At 44.1% G+C, this 25,728-nt stretch overlaps 1 protein-coding gene across 4 annotated transcripts in view; it reads right to left on the reverse strand.

Moving 5' to 3' along the window:
• Positions 1 to 25,728, reverse strand: part of MGAT4A (alpha-1,3-mannosyl-glycoprotein 4-beta-N-acetylglucosaminyltransferase A) — a 136,961-nt gene that overhangs the window by 46,900 nt on the left and 64,333 nt on the right. For all 4 annotated transcript variants that reach the window (XR_004644022.1, XM_034757955.1, XM_034757953.1 and 1 more), the window contains exons 6-8: positions 3,561 to 3,607; positions 2,785 to 2,898; positions 2,039 to 2,114 (exon numbers count right to left, since the gene is read on the reverse strand). Coding sequence is in view for 3 of the 4 variants with exons in the window: in XM_034757955.1 (XP_034613846.1) it covers positions 2,039 to 2,114; positions 2,785 to 2,898; positions 3,561 to 3,607 (237 nt within the window). In the remaining variant the exon portion in view is untranslated. The remainder of the gene's footprint in view (positions 1 to 2,038; positions 2,115 to 2,784; positions 2,899 to 3,560; positions 3,608 to 25,728) is intronic.

The raw sequence follows: 25,728 nt of genomic DNA on the forward strand, positions 1-25,728 counted from the left end.
TGGGAAGAGAAATAAACAGATAAATGTAGGGGGGGGGGAGATGAATCTCAACACTGATTTTTTATTCTTCTTCATGTATTTATTATCACAAATATAATTATTTGTTAAGAACCAGTTTGAGTGATTCAACACAGTGTGAAAATAACATGCATTACTTCTTATTTACTATATGTATTGGGGTAACATTCAAAGGCTCCAATCAGGATAGGAGTCCCATTGTGGTAGGTGCTGTACAAACCCCAGGGCAGGACCAAATCTTCCTAATAGCTTAAATTCTAAAATTACTGTCTAACTGCATCCATTGGTGTACTGTGAGATAGAAGGCCAAAGTTCAGGTGCCTTCAACCATCCTGATAAGAGATACTACAGGACAACACTGCAGGGCCTAGGTATATTGTGCAGAAGCTGAACAAACAGAAGGAACTTTACACTTTTTTGTAAGCTTTTAACCCCTTTATTTCTACATGTTTATGGTAGGATCTAACTGAAAATTTCTTCATGGCCATGATTCCTTATAAGCCAATCAGATCATCATTCTCTAATGCCATTTTTAAACAGTAAATGTAGAGTGCAATATTGGTATTGTTACCCCTTTTTGATCTGAGCAGCTAGTCAAATTTCAGGGCTCTGGCAATGTTCCAGCTGCAAGTAAAACTGATGGAGTCTGGTAATCTCCTTGATGCAATCCTGTTTATTTACAAGGATTGTACAAAATCCTGCTTGACTGACCGTAGGAGGAACAAAGAACAAAAGGGGAAGTTTCTTAGTTTACAACCCCAAGCATCTTTAGCCAACATCAGACCCAAAACACTCTCTCTAGCTTTTTCCAGAGTCACATTGTGCTCACAGGCTACTGCTCGGCTTTCTTGCTTTTTACCTCTGCCTCTCTTTCTGTTCTTGTCTGTTCTCAGTTTGTGTGTGTTCTCTCACACGATACCCAGTGGAACCCTCTGTCCACATGGTGATAGTTTCTAGACAAAAATCTAATAAGCCTTGTTTTAGGTGTGGTGCCTTAACTGTATCTTACAACTATCAAAGAAAGGGTGCATTCACACACCAGTTTGAATGAGGTTTTAGCTCAACCCATAACAAGGTTTCACCCAGCTCATAACAGTATAACATACTTTTTTTTTTTAAATCTATGTACATTCAGGCTTCCAGGTGTCCTGCCAAGTCTTAAAGCGTTGCTGGACACAGTGACCTCACATTTTAGAAAATGGGAGAGTCATGGTTAGTTAACCACCAAGATAGGTCAGTTTTTTAAAAATTCTCACTTTAATTCACCTTCATTTTGAGACCTCCTAACTAATTTTCTTCTTTTCTCCCTGTGTACAGATATGTGTTCCATACTGTGATTAGGTGGTTTTATAGGTCAGTAGGGGGCAGTGTTGGCAGCAAATGCTGCCTGAAGAAAACATGCTGCTGTTTCTTCTAATAGCAGCTCAAGCCCTAAATGTATCTGAGGGGGAGGAGAAGGTGGAGCTTCTACCTGGAAGCAGGAATATGAAATCTATTCAGGGCTACATTAAAGTTTATTTTAATTTTTCAGAACTGTTACAATTCTTACCACAATCTTCACTTTTAGTTAAAAGCAGTGAATCTAGCAACACACTTAAAAGTATCTTTACTCAATACATAGTCACATTAGCTTATATGCCAAAGGACAGAAAAACTGTATCTACACCTCTTCAAAACCAATTAAAAATAATGCAGCATCTAGAGCTCTACTTCCATCAACAACTATTCTATTGTTTCTTTGCACCATAGAGGCTCCACTCCTACCCCTTTCTTTGGCATATGAAAAAAACGAAATTAAATAGTCAGTGTTCCTTTATGTTTTTTTGCCACATCAGCAGTTTTTGGCCACACTTAAGTTTAGACAATGTATGTAATTCAACTTATACACATTCACTAATACTATAATAACCATAACTGCAATCACCCTACAAATATATAATCATTCTATTTAGGTTTTTGTGATGTGCCCATCACCACGGTATCTTTGAATAGCTTTACACATCAAAGAACAGCGATTTACCTGAATATAATAAATGCCCTTTTTCTGGGCATACATCATAAGAAAACAATAGTCCAAGTTTTGCTTTGTTCGCCATCTGAAATTAAATGTTAAAAAAAAGTCAAGGAATTATAAAATAAAAAATAATTTCACAATACATAGTGAATTGCATTACAAAGGATGACAAGTTATTACACATTATTTGAATGTTAGAACAATTATATCTGGCATTATTTTCTCAGGAAAGCCTCTGTCTGGGGAAAAAAAAACAAAACAGGTCAATGCCCCCCCCCCATATCCTGCAACACAAAAAGAGGAATGACCCAACTGAATCTGATCTCTTGCAGCTATTTGAGCTCTCTCTAAAAATATATTGGGTATTTCAAATGGTAACTGAACAATACTGTTGAGTTTCATACACTCTTTTATTCCTGACAGCATGAAGGAAAACAGAAACAAGAACAGACAACCTACATGATGTTATGCAACAAAAATCTTATATGCTGTTATATTCTGAACTCCCACTGCACCTTCCCAGAATTTAACATTAAATGAAACCCACAAAGCTTAACATTTAGGCTTCAATCCTTAAGAAAAAAACATGCAGATAGTGCTTCATGTGGATGCAGGGATTCACCCATTCAGTTTTCTTTGCAGAATTAGGGCCTCGTTTCCACATAATTTAAAGGATATACAAAAAATGTTTCCAGAATTCACACTCAGTCTGGCATTACATAAACAAGAAGGGTCTGAGGGAAAAATCTTACCTGACTCTTTCTTTTGAGTCTCCAAATGTCTCTTTTAAATTTGTCAAGTCAGGATAGTAAGTCGCAGGTGGGGATATTATTTCCACCAAGCCAGAACTGATTTCTGTAGAAAATCTATCAGAAACATCGAGTAAATAAGTGCAGTGGGACTATTTATTTATTTATTATTGGTGCAGTTACTGTGTCTGACATAAAACATATTTGTAATCATTTGGAACAAATGCATAATGTTACCTTCACAATACATCAGAATGAGGGCTCATCTTCTAACTTTTATGATATGCAGGATTTATGTCTGGTAAAATTACATTCTTAATTTATGTTGACAGCATAATACAGCAGAAGAATTTTTTAAACAAGCAACATAAAACAAAACTAGTATAAAAGTTATTTTCCTAAGTGAGTCTTCCAGAACAATAACTCCTCCACTCTACACTATTGTCTAGTTAATGTAATAATGTCCATTTTTATAATACCTGGGCTTTCCCTTCTATAGCTCAGTTTGAGCATACCACTGCAAAGGATAGCATGAATGCAGGTGTCATAGAATCCATTTATGTCATGCCAACCCAATCCATTTATGTCACGCCAAATCCACTTAATCCCATTTACTGTTTTACAGTTTAACCTACTTAATTATTTCCCCTTGGTTTGTCTTCATGCACTTATTTTTTCTGAAACCAAAACAACCCTGAGAAAAAAAAGGAAGTAAACAAAACATTTCCCTCACACCACAGTTTTGTTACAAAAAAAAAAAAATAATCCCCACAACTTACTCTTTCTCCAGGCTTGCTACAACGCTGTGTACATAGTCAAGATCTGTCTGGAAAAGAAAAAAAGAGCAGTTTTGGAACTACACTTTTCCCCTTTAAAAAGAAAAAGTATTTTAAATAGTGACATTTCTCAACCATAATTTTAGAACACGAGGTGTTTAAACAACATGGAGAAAAGGGATTTTTTTTTTAAACTGGAGACGTAATTAAAAATAGTAACACTTTTTAAATGTCTGCTGCAAAAAAAGTTTGGTTGGGACTGACGTAATGAGATTCATGCCAGAAGAACTAAAAGTTAATCATAGGGTTTTTTTTCTCTAAACCTACAAAAGTGATATTATGTCTACGAATTGTTCTATAGAGTGAAATTGCTAATTAAAAAAAATAAGAAAAATTTAAAGTCTAGTATTTACACTGCTCTCAGGTGAATCTGTAGTGAAGTAACTAGACCAACTAGCTGCATTAGATTTCAAGACTCCTTCATAATTTGGGGGTTTTGTTTTGGCAGTGGGATAGTGCCAATATCTGTGCTGAGAGGAGCAGTGAGGGGGACTTGAAGGCATATCTTGGTACTGGGAAGTGTTCTGGCTCTAGTGCTGGCACGGGTTTCAGCATTGATATTAGTGGGCCTGTCTTTCTCACTTTAGATGGTGGTGCTGGTGTCTTGGTGCTATTCTTTGTTAATGTTGAGGGCTTCTTTCTCAGTTCAGAATCCTCTCTGCGGGATAGACGTATTGCCTCTCCAAGCTGTGTTTGCACTCGTTGCGGGAATGCCTTTTTGCTCTGGAGGATGGAGTTGGGTCTCTCTTCTACAGAGTAGACACTGACACAAATTGGCACTGAGGCCTTTGGTGCCAACCCAAGGTAGACATGGTCAGTATCAGGGATGCCAGTGCCTGCACAGATGGTTTTGTTGCCTTCTTCACCTTCCTTTTCCTTTGGAACCAGGGGTGTGGTGCCTAGTCATCAGAGCACTTCCTAAGACAAACTTCTCTGTTCCTGTCTAGATCCAGGAGTGAAGACATCCTCCAAAGCTACCCTCCTGGATTGCTCCAAGAGGTGTAGTTTGAACTTGACATCCCAGGATTTCTGGGTCTGGGACAAAAAGAGCAGCAGATAGCATACTTATTGGGGATGTGTGCTTGCTTCCCCAAGATAGAACAGGCATCTGCTCTGTTAGTCTGCCACAGGCATTAGTACACTGAAGGAAAGACAGGGTTTGAACCCAGTGAGTTTTGAATACACCATAGCTAGTGGTTGCCACCAAGCACTTCACCTTGCTGTACAGGGGGATGTCCAGGAAGGTGTCCCCAATCTGCCTCCACTACTTCATTTTTTTTTTTGGCAGGGGTGAGGGTATGGGGGGGGGGGGGAAAGACCAACAAAACTTAAATGAAATTAATTAAAGGGAGAACCAAGATGACATTTCTTCACCAGAGAAGAGTTACAGAAATCAAAAGTGGGTTGAGTCACAGGCCAGGTTCTGTCTCACTAACATGGGCAGAAGAGGGAGCTGAGGGAGGGGCCAGGCCACTCTGTCCTTTATTCCCTTGTATGGGTGCACAAAGAGGCACAGGGCATACACACAATCCCACCAGACACTGCTAGTCAAAAGATTCCAAGCTTACAACTATGTAGCGCTTGCACAACTACAGTGGGATCCATGCATACCTGAAAAATTACTAGTTTTAGGGAAAATATTTACAGATAAACAAGTTTTCTAGAAATAGACAACTCAAAGTCAGATTATTTCTTTTGGAAATAAATTACGTTAAAACCGTAATTTATAGCATCTATTAAGTCCCCAACTTGCATGCTTAAGTGCTTTCTTGAATTGAGATGGTCTCATGAATCAGGGTCTAAATTTTACAAAAGACAAATTTCTATTAGCAATCTCTTAAGTCTGATTTAAATAATGTTGCATAAATAACTTAAAGTTACAAGTCATTTAAATCAAATCCTGACCTTCTATAAGGTAAAGGTCACCAACATTCTAACCCTGCCATATTATACAACCTAGTCTTCTGTAATATGTACCCATTCTGGAAAAAGTGAGCCTTTGAATTTATAAATCAAAGCTCAAAATCAGTCTTTGTTCCAGTTATTAATCTAATACTCTGAGGAACCGATTATCAATTTTCAAAAGAAAATTTCTAGCCTTTGACGAATCAAAGCAGATTCTGGCAGTTCATCAGAATGCTTTATTTACAGCCTCTTGCTGGTTATTCTTACAAATGATGGAAAACAAAGGGACAATTTATACTCTTCTGAGTTATGGGCACATCAAAAGATTAGCATTAATGAGCTATGTGCACTGAAAGGAGAATCTGCCCCAAGAATTTCTATAGCAATATTAATCCTGTTTGATTAAGACTACTATCCCTTGATTTTCATCACCATTTCAATTAAGAAAACCTGCTTTTATATTAACTAAAGTCCATTATAATGCCTAACAGAAAGCATCTTGAAATGCATGGGAGTAAGTTTCCTCCTGAAAGAATTCTGAACGAAAACTTTAAATATGTCAACACGCCTCATATCAAAAGCATACAACTGTTAGGTAGTCTTCTCTGTTCTCAAACTAAATCAGGTAAGGTCTGACTAGTAGGTGTATGGAAGACCTAATACAGCAAACAGTATTGCTAATTCAGTAGACAGCACTTTTCCCTGAATCAGTATTAAACTATGCCCCAGAATAGTGAGAAAGATGCCACCTTTCAAAGGAAAAGATATGTAGTGATTAAAAGATTCAAGGCCAACTTTTCACAAGAGCAGAGGCATTAGACCTGGTGTTCTGGAAAAATTACAATTCAGGTGGTTACACTCTTATCTGTTAGCAGGTGTTAGCCAATCGAGTGCTATGATTTTTCACACCCAATGCCTCCTCTTAAGAAGGCCGGCTGGCAGGCAGGCAATCTTTTCCCAGGTAAAACCTTCCAGAACTAGAGAGAAGCCTTTTTGCCAGCCAGCTCTAGTCTAACTAAGCAGCCATTTTGCCAAAGCCCCCCACCTCCCCTTTTTTTGCCTATTTGTATGTTCTTAGTGGGTGCATATTGCCACATTGTGGCAAGCACAGCAAGTGTGAGAAATTTGTTTTTCCTTGATATGGCTGCCACCAATATATACAATGGATCTGATCTGATCTGGGAGAGGGCTGACTATGAGTAAGGCTGCAAGTCTGTCACAGAGATCACGGAAGTTACGGATTCCGTGACTTTCCGTGACCTCCATGACTTCTACAGTGGCTGGTGCTGGCTCAGGGGCTGCCCGGGTTGGGCCAGCAGCAGCAGTTTGGGTGAGTGGGAGGGGGCTCAGGACTAGGGGCAGGGGGTCGGGGAGTGTGGGGGGCACTTATCTCGGGGTGGGCGGCTCCCTCGCTCCCCATTGGCATGACTCCCCCGCAGCTCCTAGGATGTGGAGTGGCAGAGGGGTCTCCGCACCACGTGCTATCCACACCCGCAGGCCCCACTCCCACAGCTCCCACTGACTGTGGTTCCCGGCCAATGGGAGCTGCGGCAGCCAGCGCTTGTGGTGGGAGCAGTGGCGCCCCTGTCCTGGCCCCTGCCTTTGCCGCCTAGGAGCTGCAGGGACTCAGAGCCGGACAGGAACCCACTGCTGGCCCCGCCAAACCTCCTCCCCCAGCACCAGCAAGGGTCCCGGGCCGCACGCCACAACCTGCCCCTACCCTCTGCCCAAGCACCAGTGGGGGTGCCATGGCCCAGCCCTCCCCTTCCCAGCACCAGTGGGGGTCCCGGGCCACCTCCCCCAGCACTCGAGGCACCCCTTGACCAGTGCCCCCAGAGCACCCGGGGCCCCCTGCCCAAGTTTTAGTCACGGCAGGTATTTTTAGTAAAAGCCATGGACAGGTCACAGGCCTGTGAATTTTTGTTTATGGCCCATGACCTGTCCATGATTTTTACTAAAAATACCTGTGACTAAAATGTAGTCTTAACTATGAGAACTAGTCAACAAGCTCCAAGCCTTAATGGTCTGTCCCATCCTCACAAACAACAAATACAACATTTCTTGGGACTGGCACAGTATTATTGACGTTTAGTGCCATGATTTGCCACCATTGCAGTTCCCTTCATAGATATGGTAAAGAATGGATGTTCAAAAAGGGTCCAGTGATCTGAGGCCAGCGACAATGACTTGAAAGCCTCTAAAGGAGTGTGCGCATCAGGAACTAATTCTTTTTAATCCAAACTTTTCAAATAGGTTTATATTGCGAACAGATGCCTCAGATGAAGGGCCAGTGGCAGTTCTTCTGCAAGAAGTCCCCATATTCTACATCAGTGGTTCTCACCAGGGGTACGCCTACCCCTGGAAGGTGCCCAGGGGGTATATCAGCTCATCTAGATATTTGCCTACATAAAAAGCGAAGTCAGTACAAACTAAAATTTCATACAATGACTTGTTTGATGCATGCCTGAAGGACAAATGGGAGATTCTACTGAATCACCTGGTATCTTCTGCTTGATATGGAAGATCTTCAAGGTCTTGGTGAAATTAGATTTTAAGTACCTTTATTTTTCTTAGGACACTATTTTAGGATTCTCTGGAGCCTTGAGCATAGATGAGATCAGATTACATTCAATTCTCTCCCTCCAAGATGTCCCTATCTGAGAAAGAAAACAGTGAAAAGCACTAGATTTTTATTTCTATTTTTTTGCCAGGGGCGGAGGGGACCAAGAACAGATTCTTAGAGACATTTGATGAGAGGGACAGGAAGATCTTAGGTGGGTAGAAGCGGCCTTTCTTTGGAAGTTTCTTGGGAAAGGAGCAGGAGGAGAGAGCAAAGAAGCGGACATTCAGTCGATCCAGTCCGTGTTTCCTTGGTGAAGATTCTCCCCCTCTGCTTAGAGGAAGAGTGGGTCAGTTTAAGCGGGGGGGAGGGGGAGGGACTGGATGTCTCCTAGATGACTGAATCTTGAGACTTCTAATCACTCCGGTCTTCTAGTTTGCTATCCTGCAAATCCTCTGTGTCAGCAGGAGGGAGCTGAAGCATGACACAGACATGCAGGTTCAGAGCCACTACTTTCCCTGCTTCTACCAGGCTTGGCAAAGGCAGTTTCTACCTGAAGGAATGAAGGAGACGGTCAACTTGCACAGAATGCTACTGTTATGAATGGCTTAAAAGAGAAGGTAAAAGTAAAACATTTTCTTTCTGCCCTTCCTCCACAGCTTCATCTGTGGGTCTTCTGTCATCTTGCTGCTGCGGGGCTCTCCTAAGGACTTGAAACAAAGATAGTGCCTTTCCAAAGAGACACCAGCTATAGCTGCTCCAGTGACCTGACATTACACTTAGAATTGATGTGAAGAGGGATGAAATGGAGGGACTATAGGTGAAAATTACTGAATCTGAATTGGCTCCCACCTGTTTGATTGGTAGATGAGAGAAGACACACCCAGCGTACATACAGGTGGTCAGTTACATCAGGGGACAGCCATATTATAGAAAACACAGGTAACAATCCTTTACAAGAATTTGTTTTCAGTGGCTTATAATTCTGTCAAAATTTAAACATTTGGACTGAAATTTTCCATAGTGGGTATGTGTTTCAGGCTAATTCTGCCTCTCCTGCCCTCCACTAAAAATGGTTCAGTTATTTCCTAGACTGAGGTTAGGGAAAATATGTTGTTTCCCCCATGTTAAAGAATTTTTACTACTGTTTCATTAAGAACTGTAGCACTTCTATGCTTTGGAGCAGGGACTTGAAATTTGGCAAGTGTGATCGTCCTAGTGTCAAGGATGTATCTTTTGCCATCCCTATGAAAATCTGCCCAAATTTAACAACATTATTAGTCTCTGAAAAGTCATCAGTTTGCACATGTTCAGAGGTTTATTCTCAGCATTATTCTCTTAAGATTCTATCTGCACTGAGCATGCTCCATTCCCACACACCTCCTATAGGCCAACCAGACTGCATATATAGCATCCCCACCGCATGACTAAAGTATGCTCGAGCCCTGGGCTGGAGGGTAATGGGGAAGACTTTTCCTGCAATTGCTCCTTCCAATTGCAGAGACCCACTGTAGTGCCAGGCCTCAGAACTGAGAGCAGGAAGATGTCTCCTGTGCTCTTAATGTTCCCCTTCTAGTGCCTAGGCGGTATGGAGGAAGAGAAGGAAACAGTCTGACTTGAAAGCCAAAAGTTGAGGCGAAAGCAGGGGCAGGGATTGGATGTAAGCAATGAGCAGTGGAGAACTGAGATGGGTGTCTAACCACTTCAGCACACTTATCTTCAGAACCTGAAACTGAACCTAGAAGTCCTGAAACTCTGCATTCCTCGGCTCTCTAACAAACATTTGTGAATCCTACTGGCGAATTCAGAATCTTTTCCCTCCTAAGGGCTGTTCAACCTAGAGGATAACAGCCGACTCCTGCTACTAGTTCCTCTATTAGCTCAAGCAATAGAGGTATACACCATGGACCGAAATGTCCCAACCCTGATGACTTATGTAATGGACAGTATGATTCCACTTGATGGAATTTGTTTGTCAAGTTTGCTAGTAAGTCACATACAAAAATATGGAAAAGGAATGTTATGTTCGCAAAAACAAAGCACTCAAAAATCAGGAAGTGACAGAATTGAAGGTTACCAGTGCAATCTTAATTTGCCCCATGTTGTTAGGATACATTGATGCACTATAGGATTTCTATATGCAATATATGATTTTTAAAAGAGCTGGCTGAGAAGCTCACTGGACCATGAATGTTGATTTTCAATGTGTCTTGGAGAACTGTAGAAGTGCTAAAAGACTGGAAGAAAGCTAACATTTTGCCATTTTTAAAAATAGATAAACAGGATGACCTGGGTAATTGTAGGCCTGCCAGCCTGACATTGATTCTGGGCAAGATAATAGGATGGCTGATATGGGACTCAATTAATAAAAAATTAAAGGAGGGCAATGTAATTAATGCAAATCAAAACAAGTTTATGGAAAACAGATCCTGTCTAACTTGATATCTTATTTTGACGAGATTACAAGCTTTGTTGATAAAGATAATAATGTAGAGGTAATATACTTAGATTTATGTACGGCATTTGACATGGTACCACATTATATGTTTATTAAAAAACTAGAATGATACAAAATTGACATGGCACACATTAAATGGATTAAAAGCTGGTAAAGGACAGTTACCTGTTCTGTAACTGGCGTTCTTCGAGATGTGTTGCTCCTGTCTATTCCACAGTAGGTGTGCGTGTTCGCCACGTGCACTGGTGCCGGAAGTTTTTCCCTTAGCAGTACCCGTACCGGGGGAGCACGGCAGCGACCCCTGGAGTGGCGCCTGTATATTGCGCTATAAGGGGAGCCACGGGCTCCCCCCACCCTCGGTTCCTTCTTGCCGGACAACTCCAACAGAGGGGAAGAAGGGCGGCGTGTGGAATAGAGAGGAGCAACACATCTTGAAGAACGCCAGTTACGGAACAGATAACTGTCCTTTCTTCTTCGAGTGATTGCTCCACAGTAGGTGATTCCAAGCAATATCTGCTGGAGGTGGGTAGGAGTTCACGAAGGTTCGGGACGAAGTACTGCCGTGCCAAACCCAGCGTCATCCCTAGACTGGAAGACGATCGCGTAATGCGAAGTAAATGTGTGAACTGAGGCCCAAGTGGCCGCCCCACAAATGTCCTGGATGGGAACATGGGCGACGTAGGCAGCTGATGAGGCCTGAGCCCTCATAGAATGTGCCCTGACGATCGGTGGCGGGGGAATCCCTGCCAGATAATAGCATGTGCGTATGCACGAGGTGATCCAGTGGGAAAGCCACTGGGTGGAGATAGGCTGCCCCTTTGCCCGCTCGGCCGAGGCAATAAAGAGTTGAGAAGACTTCCGGAACAGCTTAGTCCGAGCCAGATAAAAGGCCAACACCCTACGCACATCGAGCGTGTGGAGGCGCATTCCTCGTTAGAGGAGTGGGGCTTGGGACAGAGCACGGGAAGGAAGATGCTCTGCTCCATATGGAAGACAGAGACCACCTTCGGGAGGAACACCGGGTGTGGGCGGAGCTGAACTTTATCCCTATGAAAAACAGTATAGGCAGTGGCATAGCCAGCTTCTAAGAGGAGGGGGAGCAAACATAAAAAAGGCTCCCCCCCGGCTCCTCCTCTGGCCGCTCCGCATCCCCCCCCCCCCCCGGCTGGCTCCTCTGGCCACCCCGCCCCTCCCCACCCACGGCTCCTCCGGCAATGCCATACCACCCCCGTGGCACCCCCACTCCTCCGGCTGCTGGCTGCCATGCTGTGCGGTCCCTCCCTCCCCCCGCTCCTCCGGTCGCGCCCACCGCCAGCCTGCGCCCCCCACCCCGCTCCTCCGGGCTCCCTCAGGGGGGCTGCTAAGAGGCGTAGGAGGGGCCCATACCAGTGCTGGCGGGCCCACGCCAGGGCTATGAGAATGACTTTCGCCTTGTTTGGGCAGGACCACCATAGGAGGGAAGCCAGTATCGGGGACGGGACCGTGAGACTCTTGTCAAGACCGTTCTGAGCTTGGGAGAACTGTGAGGCCAGCCATAACTGGAGGGGCCTCATACTGAGCCGGGCATGGCAGACCACGTAAGTGCATGCCGCCATGTGTCCCAGAATCCGAAGACACGCCCTCGCTGTGGTTCCCGGGAAGGCCATGACCGAGGCGATGAGATCCCTTAGGGTCTCGAACCTGTCCAGGGGGAGAGAGGCTGTGGCCCTGGAGGAATCCAGCAGGGCTCTAATGAACTCTATGCGCTGAATGGGCACTAATGTTGATTTGGTCTTGTTCACGACCAGGCCTAGATCGGCGCATATTGACAGGAGCAGCTTCACATGGGACTCCACCTCGAAACGAGACTCCCCTTTGAGGAGCCAGTTGTCCAGGTAAGGGAAGATTTGTACGTCCTCCTGCCTGAGGTAGACCGCCACTACGGATATACATTTCGTGAAAACCCTGGGAGCCGTGGATAGACCAAAGAGGAGGACTGCAAATTGGTAGTGGTCCATCCCTACCATGAATCGGAGGAAGCGTCTGTGCCCCTCAAAAATATGGACGTGAAAGTACGTGTCCTGAAGATCCAGGGCCACGTACCAGTTCCCCGGGTCCAGGGAGGGGATAATAGAGGCCAGGGACACCATGCGGAACTTGGAACTGGTTAGAAATCTGTTCAGGTCACGCAGGTCCAGAATAGGCCTGAGGCCCCCTTTCACCTTCGGGATCAGGAAGTATCGGGAGTAGAACCCTTTGCCCTGGAACTGAACCGGTGCCCTTTCCACCGCACCTAGGTGAAGCAGCCGACCCACCTCCTGACGCAGGAGGCAGACATGGTCCGGGTCCCCCGGGGTCATCATGGAGGGAGGGTGATTTGGTGGGGGTGAGGTGAACTGCAACACGTCGCCCTTGGAAATGATACTGAGGACCCATTGATCCGATGTTATGCAGGACCATGCCCTGAGGAAGGCAGACAATCGGTTGCAGAACACAAACTTTATTAATTGGGGGGTCTCCCTGGCAACAAGCCCAATGCCCCCCTGGAAATAGTCAAAACCGCCTCTTTCCCTACATCTTGCCCTTAGAGGGTCCAGACTGCGGGATAGAGCGGGACTGCCGCTGAGATCGACGCTTCTGGTCTCTGGGTCTTTGTACGGGGGCTCATATCTGGTTCTTGTAGGTTGAGACGCTGGAAGCGATTTGGCCTTGTCCTTAGCTGGAGGGTCGTAGAGGCCCAAGGTCTGCAAGGTGGTGCGGGAATCTTTCATCCCATGCAGCCCGACGTCCGTCTGGTCTGCAAAGAGCACCTTGCCATCGAACGGAAGGTCCTGCATCAGAGATTGGGCCTCTGTCGACAGCCCGGACAACAGGAGCCACGAAACCCTGCGCATGGTGATCGCGGAAGCCATCAAGCGGGCTGCCGTGTCAGCAGCATCGGACGCAGCTTGCAGGGCCGCTTTAGCTGCCGCCGACCCCTCTTCTATCAGAGCCTTGAAGTCATTCCTGTCCCGGTCTGGGAGGAGGGGCTCAAATTTAGGCAGGGACTCCCAGAGGCTGAAGTCGTACCTGCTCAGTATGGCCTGGTGGTTGGCTAAGCAAAGCTGGAAACTAGCCGACTAATACAATTTTCTGCCAGACTAGCCCAGTCTCCTGGCGTCTTTGTTTTTGGGGGTGGGTGCGGACTGGCCCTGATGCTCTCTGTGGTTCACCGATACCACCACGAGCGAGTTGGGTGCCGGGTGGGAATACAGGTATTCATGGTCCTTTGCCGGCACAAAGTATTTCCTCTCGGGCTTTTTCGAGATTGGGGCCAAGGAGGTGGGAGTTTGAGATGTTGGCAATACCCTGGTGCAGAGGCAGGGCCACGCGGCCCAGCGCCGAGGAAGACAGGACGTTAAAGAGGGAATCAGACAGACCCTCCATCTCCTCGGCCTGCAGCTGGAAGTTGGAAGTCACACGCTTTAGCAGGTCCTGGTGCGCCTTGAAGTCCTCCTGCGGGACTGATGGCAGAGGCGCCGCTATGGTGTCGTCCGGTGCCAGAGAGAGGACCCGTACGGAGCCGGGTGCCTCGGTTGGTGCCGGGGCGTCGGGACCAAGGTCAGAGTCCTGGCACGGGTACGCTGACCCATGACATACCGACTTGTCCCGCGGGCGGCCAGAGGAGGCCGATGGAGCCTAGGACGCTCCGGCAACGGAAAGGGTCTCCATTTGGGCTGGAACTGATGGCCATGGTGCCCACTGACACCATCGTCCTTGCTACGGGGTTCCTTGCCATTGGTTCGGCTGAGCGCACGATAGCAATAGGTGTCCCAGCAGAACGCTGCGTGCTGAGGATGGGTGGATGGGTGCTGAGGTCGCCGAAGAATGCTCGGTGCCGCGGGAGCGGTAGGAGCAGTGTCTGTGACGTCTCCCTCGGGACCGGGATCTCGACAACGATGAATGGTACCCATGCGATGAACTGCTTCGGTACGTGTGACGGCGACGCGAAGCCCAGTGCCCTGATGCCGAGGTACCCCGAGAGAAGCCTCTGGTCTGATGTCTAGACGAGAGGGAGCTGGAACGGGAGCGCCAACGTCTGTCCCGTTGAGAGTGGCTCCAGTACCCACGTCTAGCTGGTGAGCGTTCCCGGTGCCCCTCCCGGTGCCTACGCTCGCTGGCAGGCAGTGTAGAGGGTCCTCGCGACTCCTGTCCTGACAGCGGCCTGGACAGTCTGGCTGGCGTCGAGGGTGGCCGGGAGCTGTCAGAAGAGCGGCCTCTGCGCGCCAAGCAGTGCGGGGAACGTTCTTCGGAGCAGGAACTGAAGCTGCTTGGAGAGGTCTGGTGGACACCCAAAGGGGGCTTGCCTCGTGACCTAGGGCCCATACCCGTTTGCGAGCTCGGGACGGGCAGAGACAATGTCCTTCGCAGCCTGCACCGCCTCCAGCGTCGACGGCATCTGTACCGGTGGGGATGCCTAGGCCGACGGTACCAGGCTGCTCCGCTCCACATGAGTCGGAGCCTTTGAGTCGGGGGGGGGGGAGGGGATCAAGGGCTGCCCAGCGCGGGACCAGCCTCCCCCTTGTCCTTATCGTGGCAGCATTGTGAGGCCGGGCTCTTCCCTTGCTTTTTGGAGGGAGAGCGGCACCGACTGGTCGAAGGGGCCTCGCTACGTACCGACGACGCGGTGGCCGGCGCCGAGTCCAATCGGCGTACCGGCATCAGGGTCAGCGACGACTCCATCAGGAGAGCTCAAAGTCTGAAGTCTCTCTCCTTCTTGGTTCTTGGCTTGAACAACCTGCAGATCTTGCAACAGTTGCTGATGTGAGTCTCACCCAGGCAGCAAAGACACTCAGCGTGAGGGTTGCTCCTGGGCACAGAACGGCGACAGGAGTCGCACGACTTGAAGCCTCGGGCATGCCCCGTGCCCACTCTAACAACTGAAGAACGATTTACAATGGTACCACTAAGGACGAGAAGAAGGACTGCAGCAGAGCTGGAGCACAAAAGTTCCGACTACCTTCACTGGAGGCAAGAAGGAACTGAGGGTGGGGGGAGCCGTGGCTCCCCTTATAGCGCAATATACAGGCGCCACTGCAGGGGTCACCACGGTGTTCCCCCAGTACAGGTAATGCTAAGGGAAAAACTTCTGGCACCAATGCACGTGGCGAGCACACGCACCTACACAGGAGCAATCACTCGAAGAAGAATGGACAGGTCTCAAAATGTAACTGTAAATGGAGAATCATCAAGTGGGTTTGTTTCCAGTGGAGACTCACAGGGATTGGTTCTTGGCCCTATACTATTTAACATTTTTATCAATTACCTGGAGCAATAAATAAAATAATCTGTAGGACTTCTGCTTTACTGGAAGTTGGAAGCTGTATAGTTAACGAGAGAGAGGACTACAGGAAGAGAAAGGATGCTTTCATGTTAAGGCAGTTGAATGCCATGCTGGAGAACAGAATTCTATCCTTGCCTCACTCACAAAGTTACTGTATTGATGCTAGGTAAATCGTTTAAACCAAACTTTTCACAAGTGGCCATTAATTGTGTGTTACTAATTTTCTAGGTGCTGACCTTTAGGCACTTAGGGCCTGATTTACATAAGTGCTGAGTACCTAGAACAGCAACTGAAATCAATGCCAGCTGTTCTTTGAACATATAAAGTGCTATACAAATGCCAAGATACTCTCAAAAATTAAGCTCTAGTTAGGCACCCAAAGTTAATGGATATTTAATTTTGGCCTTGATGTCTCTGAGCCTCAGTTCTTTAGATGTAAAATGCGTAATACCACCATATTACTTCACAGGGTGGATGTAAGAATAAATTGAACAGACAACCTTCATTCTATCGTTTCTTAACTTTTAAGTGCTTGATTTTCCAACCTTAACATTTTTTCAACATAATATGAATAAAGTTAAACCAGTATGAAGGTAAATCTATAGGGGAAGGAAGATGAAAATGGTTAGTGACCTTGGGGAACTTCAAATGTAAAATTTTAAAATTTGATTATTTAGCATGGAAAGGAAGCATAGGAGAGTGAGACACAGTGTGTTGGAGGGGGAGGGAAGGACAAAAACATAGGTGTACATTATATTTTACCAATATGTCTGATGTAAAGGTCACTGATTATTTTAACACAGACTTTGAGACTGTAGTATATTAAAATTGATTGCTTTCCCCCCCTCCGTAAACAGTGTCTCGCTTTACATACTAACTGGATGTAGATGGCCTCCAATAAGACAGGCATAACTTTGCAAACTAGTTCTGTTCCCTCCACCATCCTACATTCCTGGAACTGCATTTCTTACAAAACAAATAATATAGGATTGCAGGAACAAAACCAGACTTGTATTAATAGATCTGGCATATTTGGTTAGTGAAGAAAGCATGTTTTCAAAAGTGTTGAGAAATCTCAGTGCTGCTTTTGTGGAGATCAAGACACCATATGAAGGAGCACATTTATGCTGCTACAGTTAAGGTTGTTTTAGGCACTCTCTTACAAGCCTTACATTTACTCAGCCATAATAATTTATTCTGGGTTGAAATTTGGCACACAGTTTCAGTCCTGGAGAAAACTGTTTTCATGATTAGTCTAAACTTTAAAGCTTTTGCCTAAAAAACATGCTTTGACCGGGAACACTTTAATATTTATTTCTATTTTAAGATCTTTAGGGCTAAAAGTAAAAATTTGCAAGCGATTAACTCATAACATGGCTTGTTTTTGCAGTTAATACACAGGCCTGGAGAACTGGGTTAGAAGTTACAGGATCAGCTGCTGGCTCTTTCACAGACTGCGTAATCCTGAGCGAGTGCTTGTCTACACAGTGCAGCAATATGCACTACATCGGTATGATTTCTAAAGCACACTAACGTGTTGTCCACTAACTGGTCCATGTAAACCCTGCTGGTGCACACAAAGTTCCCTATTGTGCTTTCTACATGGACCTGCTAGTGCACTTTAGAATCACACCCCTGTAGTGCACATTGCCACACTGTGTGGACAAGCCCCAAGTCACTTTCTGTGTCTGTGTTCTGTTTTGTGAAAAGGGATACCAGTATTCAACAAGATGCATAAACACAAACAATATTCAACAAGATGCATAAACACATACAACAATTTTTGCCTCTAAATGCATTTTTCTAACACAGTCTCTTTCTTGGCACTTTAATTGGATTTTTGAATGTTCATTGTATAACACAGAACTGCAAGTACAGTGTTTGCTCTGTATCCAAAGAGAAATGCATCTGCCAACAGGCTGAGGTTTGTTTGCGGTAAGGACTGTGCTGCTGGTGCTCTGTACTTGAGTTTACTATCTGCGCTTTTGCCTACTGATATTGATGCCCTGAATTGTGCAGAAACTGGAAAAGCAGAATTCCAAGATATGATAAAGGTGCCCTGTGAGAAACTCTTATGTATGCAAACACTATTTACTGTAAAATAATTTAGAAAAAAGTTCTGGCAGTATATTTTAGAATAATCATCTGTATGGTGCATTGATGTACATATTGCCTTTCAAAGAGAGTAAGAGATGTTCCCTGCTAGGACATGCTTACAATTTCAGAGCCCGTTCTTGCACCCCTTAATCACATAAGACTCTCGAATTGTATTCTTATTGAGTCACATCGCAGCTATCTAAATCTGTGATAGTAATTGTTTTACATTCTAATTCCTTACTTCGTACCATGTTCTTAGAGGATACAATTTTCAGAAGCACCTAAGTGACTTAGGAGGACTTTTGCTCCTAAATCACTTAGTTTCTTTTGAAAATCCTTTCCAGTACACCTCTACCCAGATATAACGCTGTCCTCGGGAGCCAAAAAAATCTTACCACATTATAGATGAAACTGCGTTACATCGAACTTGCTTTGATCCGCCGGAGCACGCAGCCCCTCCCCCCCCCCGGAGCGCTGCTTTACTGCGTTATATCCAAATGTGTGTTATATTGGGTCGCGTTATATCGGGGTAGAGGTATATGTACAAATCCTGAATAGGTATTGAGGGATTTTTTCCTTGAAAATTCTGAAATGCCTTGCTCATGAAGATACATTGTCATCCCTTGCTCACACTGTTTTAGGTGCCAAATTAGAGATGCAATTAATATTTTATTTATATTCACTTCATATGAATAGTTACTATTTTTAGGTATTTATATTTGAACAAATACGGAGAAACAAATAATCAGAGTGAAATCTGGCCCCGTTGAATTCAACAGCACAACTCCCATTGACTTCCATAGGGCCAGGATTTCACCTTGACTATCTATACTGGCTGCCATATTTCCTAAATCCCAAATCTCCTCTCAAATGATTTCCCCACCCCTCACCCTACAGCGTAAGTCAAGTTCAGGAAGAGAAATGCAAAGGGAAGCAAGCAAGGCACTAAAGTCAGGGAGTGCATTAGGACACTGACAAGTCACTGGGAAAGAAAACAATGCTAAAGAGAGTCAAGTTACTGTAAATTAAGAGAGAAAAGCTGCAGGGATGATCCAGACTCTATCTACACAAGCCATATTGTTTAGAATGGCTTTTATCTAGGCTCACAAACTACACAACCTGTAACTGTCTTAAGTACAGCTAACTATAAATAAATACATTGGAAACCATCAAGAGACATCTTTAAAAAGCAAAGCAGAAAATGATCCAACTCTGCCAAAACTGGTCATTCTATTTGTTGCAGTCATTTCTTCAAACTTTCTGATCCCTTGTATCATATAGGTGAGGAGGATGAGAACAGTATGAAAATAAAACAAAAGGAATTAACCACTACAAAAGTAGTTTCCCTAAAATATGAATCTAACACTGCAAAACTGACAACTCTCTAAATCAGGGGTTCTCAGACTTTTGTACTGGTGACCCCTTTCACATAGCAAGTCTCTGAGTGCAACCTCCCTTATAAATTAAAAACTCCTTTTTATATATTTAACATTATAAATGCTGGAGGCAAAGCGGGGTTTCAGGTGGAGGTTGACAGCTCGTGACCCCCTTTTAATAACCTCATGACCTCCGGAGGGGTCCCAACCCCCAGTTTGAGAACCCTGCTCTAAATCTTGTGTAATAGGCAGGAAACAAGGAAAAATGTGTTTGGGGGTGGAAATGCCAATGAATAACTACTTAGAAACTTTGGTTTGTTGTGCCTTTAGTCATAACAGCTCAGGACTGCAGCCACTAAACAGGCTCGTAACGTTTATATATAGTGTGCTGCAGGAGTGGTGAAAATATATATGACAGTGAAGGAGAAAGAGAACTAAAGGATTAATCTTCAATAATAGTTTGCTATGGAGATGTAAATGGAGAAAGTATATTCCTCACCAAAGGGAACAAGGAAAGAGGATGGAAGGATTTGTGAATAGTCAGAATTGTGTTTTGTTTAGTTTGCCTACAATTCACCTTTCCCACTGAAATGAGCTGAAATGCTTCCAAGAAGATGTGTTATCATGGCAACAAAATATAACAAAAACAAAACCCAAAGCAATCTGCACCCAGGATAAAAGTGGCTAGTTGCTGCTCCATATTACAATCAGATAATGTGAATGGCATAGTTTAGCAAGGCTGCACTTTGTTATATATTTTTATTTGTAATAGCATTCCCTTTCTTTTACCCTCAGATTGGGCAGAAAAAAAGGTTACCTACCTTTCGTAACTGTTGTTCTTCGAGATGTGTTGCTCATGTCCATTCCATTCTAGGTGTGTGCAGGCTCACGGGCACAGTTATCAGAGATTTTTGCCTTAGCAGTATCTGTAGGGTCAGCAGTGATGCCCTCTGGAGTGCTGCGCTCATGTGTCTGTATATTAGGTGCCGCCAGCCCTATGCCCTCTCAGTTCCTTCTTGCTGGCAACTCCGACAGAGGCACAGGAGGGCGGGTAATGGCATGGACATGAGCAACACATGTTAAAAAACAACAGTTACAAAAGGTAGGTAACCGTTTTTTATTCTTTGAGTGCTCGCTCATGTTGATTCCATTCTAGGTGACTCACAAGTTGTACCCCTGGAGGTGGTCTCGGAGTTCACGGTCGTGCGGCTTGCAACACTGCTCTCCGGAAGCCAGCATTATCTCAGGCCTGCTGAGTAAGCGCATAAGATGTAAACATGTGGATGGAAGACCAGGTAGCAGCCCTGCAGATATTCTGGATTGGCACCTGGGCCAGGAAAGCCACCGAGGAAGCTTGCACCCTAGTCGAATGGGCGGTCACAACTGCCGGTGGAGGCACGTTCACCAGATCATAGCAACAGCAGATACAGGCAGTGATCCTGGATAAAATTCTCTGAGTGGACACTGGACAACCTTTTATCCTGTCTGCCACCATGACGAACAGCTGTGTTGACTTATGAAATGGTCCTTTTGATGTAGAAGGCTAGTGCCCTCCTGACGTCCGGAGAGTGCAATCTGCGCTCCTCCTCCGACTTGAGGTTTTGGAAAGAAGAAAGGTAAAAATATGTCATGGCCTGTATGAAACTGCGAAACCACCTTGGGTAGGAAAGTCGGGTGTGGACGCAGCTGAACCTTATCCTTGTAGAAGGTTCTGAGGTGACCGCCCTCATCTCAGAGATCCTGCAGGCAGTTATTGCAACCAGCAACCAAACCTTCCAGGAGGAGGAGGAGAAGGGAGCAGGAAGCCCGAGGCTCAAAGGGGGGACCCATGAGCCATGACAGCACAAGATTCAGGTCCTAAGGAGGGACAGGGTCCCGGACCATTGAGAAACCTGATCATCACATCATGAATGAAAACCGACCTGCCCTGGAGCAGAGAGTGGAAGGCCGAAATGGCGGCCAAGTGGACCTTAACAGATGAAAGAGAGAGACCCTGGAGCTTGAGATGCAGAAGGGGCCCGCTTAGGCCTAATACCTTAGTTCGAGGATAAACCTAAGGAGTGCAGCCAAGAGTTGTACCTCATCACCACCACGGAGGCCACAAGCCGGGCTGCCAAGTCTGTAGTGTCCCAGGCATGTTCGTTTTCATCATCTGAGTCAGATGCCACCAGCAGAAGGTTGATTTTCTTTTTTGGTGGTTCGGGTTCTGGAGTTTCCCCATCGGAGTGTTGCTCTTTTAAAATTTCTGAAAGCATGCTCCACACCTCGTCCCTCTCAGATTTTGGACGGCAGTTCGGATTCTTAAACCTTAAATCGAATGCTGTAGCTATTTTTAGAAATCTCACATTGGTAGCTTCTTTGTGTTTTGTCAAATCTGCCTTGAAAGTGTTCTTAAAACGAACATGTGCTGGGTCATCATCAGAGACTGCTACAACATGAAATATATGGCAGAATGCGGGTAAAACAGAACAGGAGACATAGAATTCTCCCCCAAGGAGTTCAGTCACAAATTTAATGAACGAATTATTTTTTTAACGAGCATCATCAGCATTGAAGTATGTCCTCTGGAATGGTAGCCAAAGCATGAAGCGGCATATGAATGTTTAGCGTATCTGGCACAGAAATGCCTTGCAATGCCGGCTACAAAAGTGCCATGCAAATGCCTGTTCTCACTTTCAGGTGACATTGTAAATAAGAAGCAGGCAGCAGTATCTCCTGTAAATCTAAACAAACTTGTTTGTTTTAGCAATTTGCTGAACAAGAAGTAGGACTGGGTGGACTTAGAGGTGCTAAAGTTTTGCATTGTTTTGTTTTTGAGTGCAGTTATGTAACAAAAAAAATCTATATTTGTAAGTTACACTTTCATGATAAAGAGATTGCACCATAGTACTTGTATGAGGTGAATTGAAAAATACTATTTCTTTTGTTTATCATTTTTAAAGTGCAAATATTTGTAATAAAAATATCAAGTGAGCTCTATACACTTTTTATTCTGTGTTGTAATAGAAATCAATATATTTGAAAATGTAGAAAAACATCCAAAAATATTTAATAAATTTCAATTGGTATTCTATTGTTCAACAGTGCGATTAATTTTTTTATTCGCGATTAATTTTTTTGGGTTAATCGTGTGAATTACTGCAATTAATCGTCAGCCCTACTAATTAGGCACCAGTTTAACAACCAAAAGTTTACAGAACTACTAAAAATGTTTAGCTAATTTGAGATGTCTACTGACTGACTGAAAGCTGCCAGAAAGTCAGCTAATGTCTTGGGAACAATCAGTCAGAATGCAAAACAAGATCTCAATAGTTCTGAATATATCCTGATTACGATTTGTATCAAAGGTGTTAGAGAGTATTCACTGATTAATAAAGTGGGTAGACATAATGATCTGTGCTAGAAATATCTCTAGAATAAATTATTGAGAGGTATATTTAGTTCAGATTAGTTTGCAGTTATTTAAGCAGGCGTGCTTCACTGAGACAAAACTGTTCAGAGTGCCACAAAATATTTTTCACTTCTTAACTATTCAGTCCACCAAAGTTTTTAAACAAAATCTATTATTCAGTAGTGTTTATAGTGGTAAAGACGATTTCAAAATAATACTTCCCAAATTAACTACAATCCCTACCATAATAAATACGGTCTATAGTTAATGTAATTTGGAGTTCAGCATTTTTGCAATTCAGGATCTCTAGGGTATTCTGAAGGGCAATACTTAGATAAGATTAAATAAATATTTTAAATGTCACAAACTGAGCTGGCAAGTATATAAACTAGTTACATAGTGAACAAGAACCCAAGAGTTTCAATATGCAATGGGGATGGAATACAGAGATGAATCATGCCCAATTTTAAAATAACTGATAAAATTGTAAGCCTTCCTAATTAATGAGCAAATTCTTAGTCAAATATGGTTATATGATGAATTAATCCAAGTTATATGAAAAACAATTGTCTCAGCAAATCAAAAAGCAAAGATGATGCAGTTATTGAGGCATAACTGTATAATTGTCTCAGTTATACAATTCCAGCACTTGCCTAATTTGGTGCTTAGCTATCAAGCTGACAGGCACTTTAGAATTCCCTGTATCTCAGGAGGATGTTAAACAGCAGCTGCTGAAGTTAGACACTTTAAAACATGCCTTATAGTGATAGACTCAAAAAACTCAATCTATGCAGTTTAACAAAGAGAAGGTTACAGAATGAATTGATTATAGTCCATAAGCATCCACATGGGAAACACATTTTTAATAATGGGCTCTTTAGCAGAGAAAAGTAACATGATCCACTTGCTGGTAGTTGAAGCTAGACAAATTCAGATTGGAAAAAATATGTAAATTGTTAACCATCAGTGTCATTAACCATTTGAACAATTTACCTAGGACCAGGGTGGATTCTCCATCACTAACAACTTTTAAATCAAGACTAGATGTTTTTCTAAAAGACAGGCTCTAAGAGATCAGACTAGATGATTACAATGGGCCCTTCTGACCATGGAATCTATTAATATGGAGGTTGTTGACCTGTAACTGGAAGTTCTTCGAGATGTGTGATCCCTGTCTGTTTTCCACATATGGATACCCATGCATACCATGCATCTGAGAGACCAGAGATTTCTAAAAATAGTGTCCACTGATCCATGGCTGGGCAGTTCTCATGCTCTGACATGAGGGTATAAGGGGCGGTGGGGACCAATGCCTCTCCAGTTATTCTCTTATCATAAATCCAAAGCAGAGGGGAAGGAGTGCAGATAGTGGAATTTAGATAGGAAACATGTATTTCAAAGAACCTCCAGTTACAGGTCAGTAACCTCCATTTCTTTTTCAAGTGCTGGTCCCTATGTGTATTCCACACATGGGTGATTAATAGGCAGTATTTAAACAGGAAGGCAGTGTGAGGATGCAGTTGGTAGAGGTGCCTGTAATACTGCAGCCCCAACAGCTGCATCTGGAGAGGATACTTGAATTAATACATACTGTTTCATGAATGTATGGATGGAGCTCTGGGTAGTCGCTCTACTGATGTCCAGGATAGGTACCTCTCAAAGAGATGCCATTGAAGTTGCTTTTGCTCTAGTTAAATGGGCTCTCACGCCATCTGAGAGAGGTATATGTATCAGTTGGTAACAAAGAATGACGCAGCTGGAGATCCACATATAGAGTCTCTGAGCAGATCATGTCTGTCCTTGTGACTATTCCGCTATGCTGAGAAATAACCTTGATGATTTTCTAATCGATTTCATCCTTGTAGATAGAACAATCCAGAGAACTAAGTCTTCTCTCCTGATTGGAAGCATGAGATTTTGGGAAGAATACCAGTAAGTGGACAGGTTGGTTTATGTGAAACAAACTACTTTTGGGACGAATTTCAGATGAAGGTGAAAGGAAACATTCTCCTTATGAAAAATAGCATAAGGCAGGTCAGCTATGAGTGCTCTCAGTTCACTCGCCCTTCTGGGCTTTGTGATGTCAACTAAAAAGGTAACTTTCATGGTAAGGTAAATCATAGAACTTGTGGCCCGTGATTCAAATGGTGGTCTAGCAAGTTCTGATAGTAGTATGAGGTTGAGGTCCCATTGTGGTACAGGTTTCACCACCAGTAGGACGATCCAAAACATCCCCAATCAAGGCCTGTGTCTTGGACAAAATTATTTAACAGTTTAAAAAGCTCTTCCCCAGTTCCTTGTGTTGGAAGTGGACGCCAAAACAGAAAATCCTCATTTAATTCTGTTGCTGTAGAAAAACGAATACACTGTGCAGCATTTGATATATTGGTAGACTCATCTATCTGAATTAAATAATATGGGCTCTGACGAACACTTTCTAGGAGCTGCTCTTTTACATCAGTGGCCATCTCTGCAATGCAGCATGGAACTCTCATTAGAAAGTGGGATCACGTCTAGCTGTGATGCTGCTTTCTCTCCTATCATCACCGCACACGTATCCTTTGCAGCTAGTAGTAGTTTCTCACCTATGTCGTTGGCTTACCAACTTTGGCAATGCACAAAGCCGCATGGTAAGAAGCCTTTCTGTTAACAGTGCTGTACACTTCAACAAGTTTTTTTTTTGTGTCCTATAACTCATTAAGCTTCCGCTGGAAAAACTCTATAGGTTTAGATACTAAGCTAGGGTGTCTTGTTTCGAGATGCCGGTGTACCTTGTAGGGCCACATACGGTTGTTCACCAGTACTTTGCACTATACAATACATTGAGGCATTGGTGCATCGCTGGACCCACTCCACCTAAAGTCCAGCTTGAAATAAGCTTTGTGCATTTTGCTAGAACTTCCAAAGTGAGGGCAGCAGCGGTTTGTGTTGTACGCTTTTCTCCCTTTGTCGCAAAATGAGCCATTTCTCGTATAAAGGTTTGTCACTGTAAGCACGCTGCTGATAATGTTTTTAAGTTCTT

Source organism: Trachemys scripta, chromosome 1, assembly GCF_013100865.1.
Source record: "Trachemys scripta elegans isolate TJP31775 chromosome 1, CAS_Tse_1.0, whole genome shotgun sequence".
Lineage (NCBI taxonomy): Eukaryota > Metazoa > Chordata > Testudines > Emydidae > Trachemys > Trachemys scripta.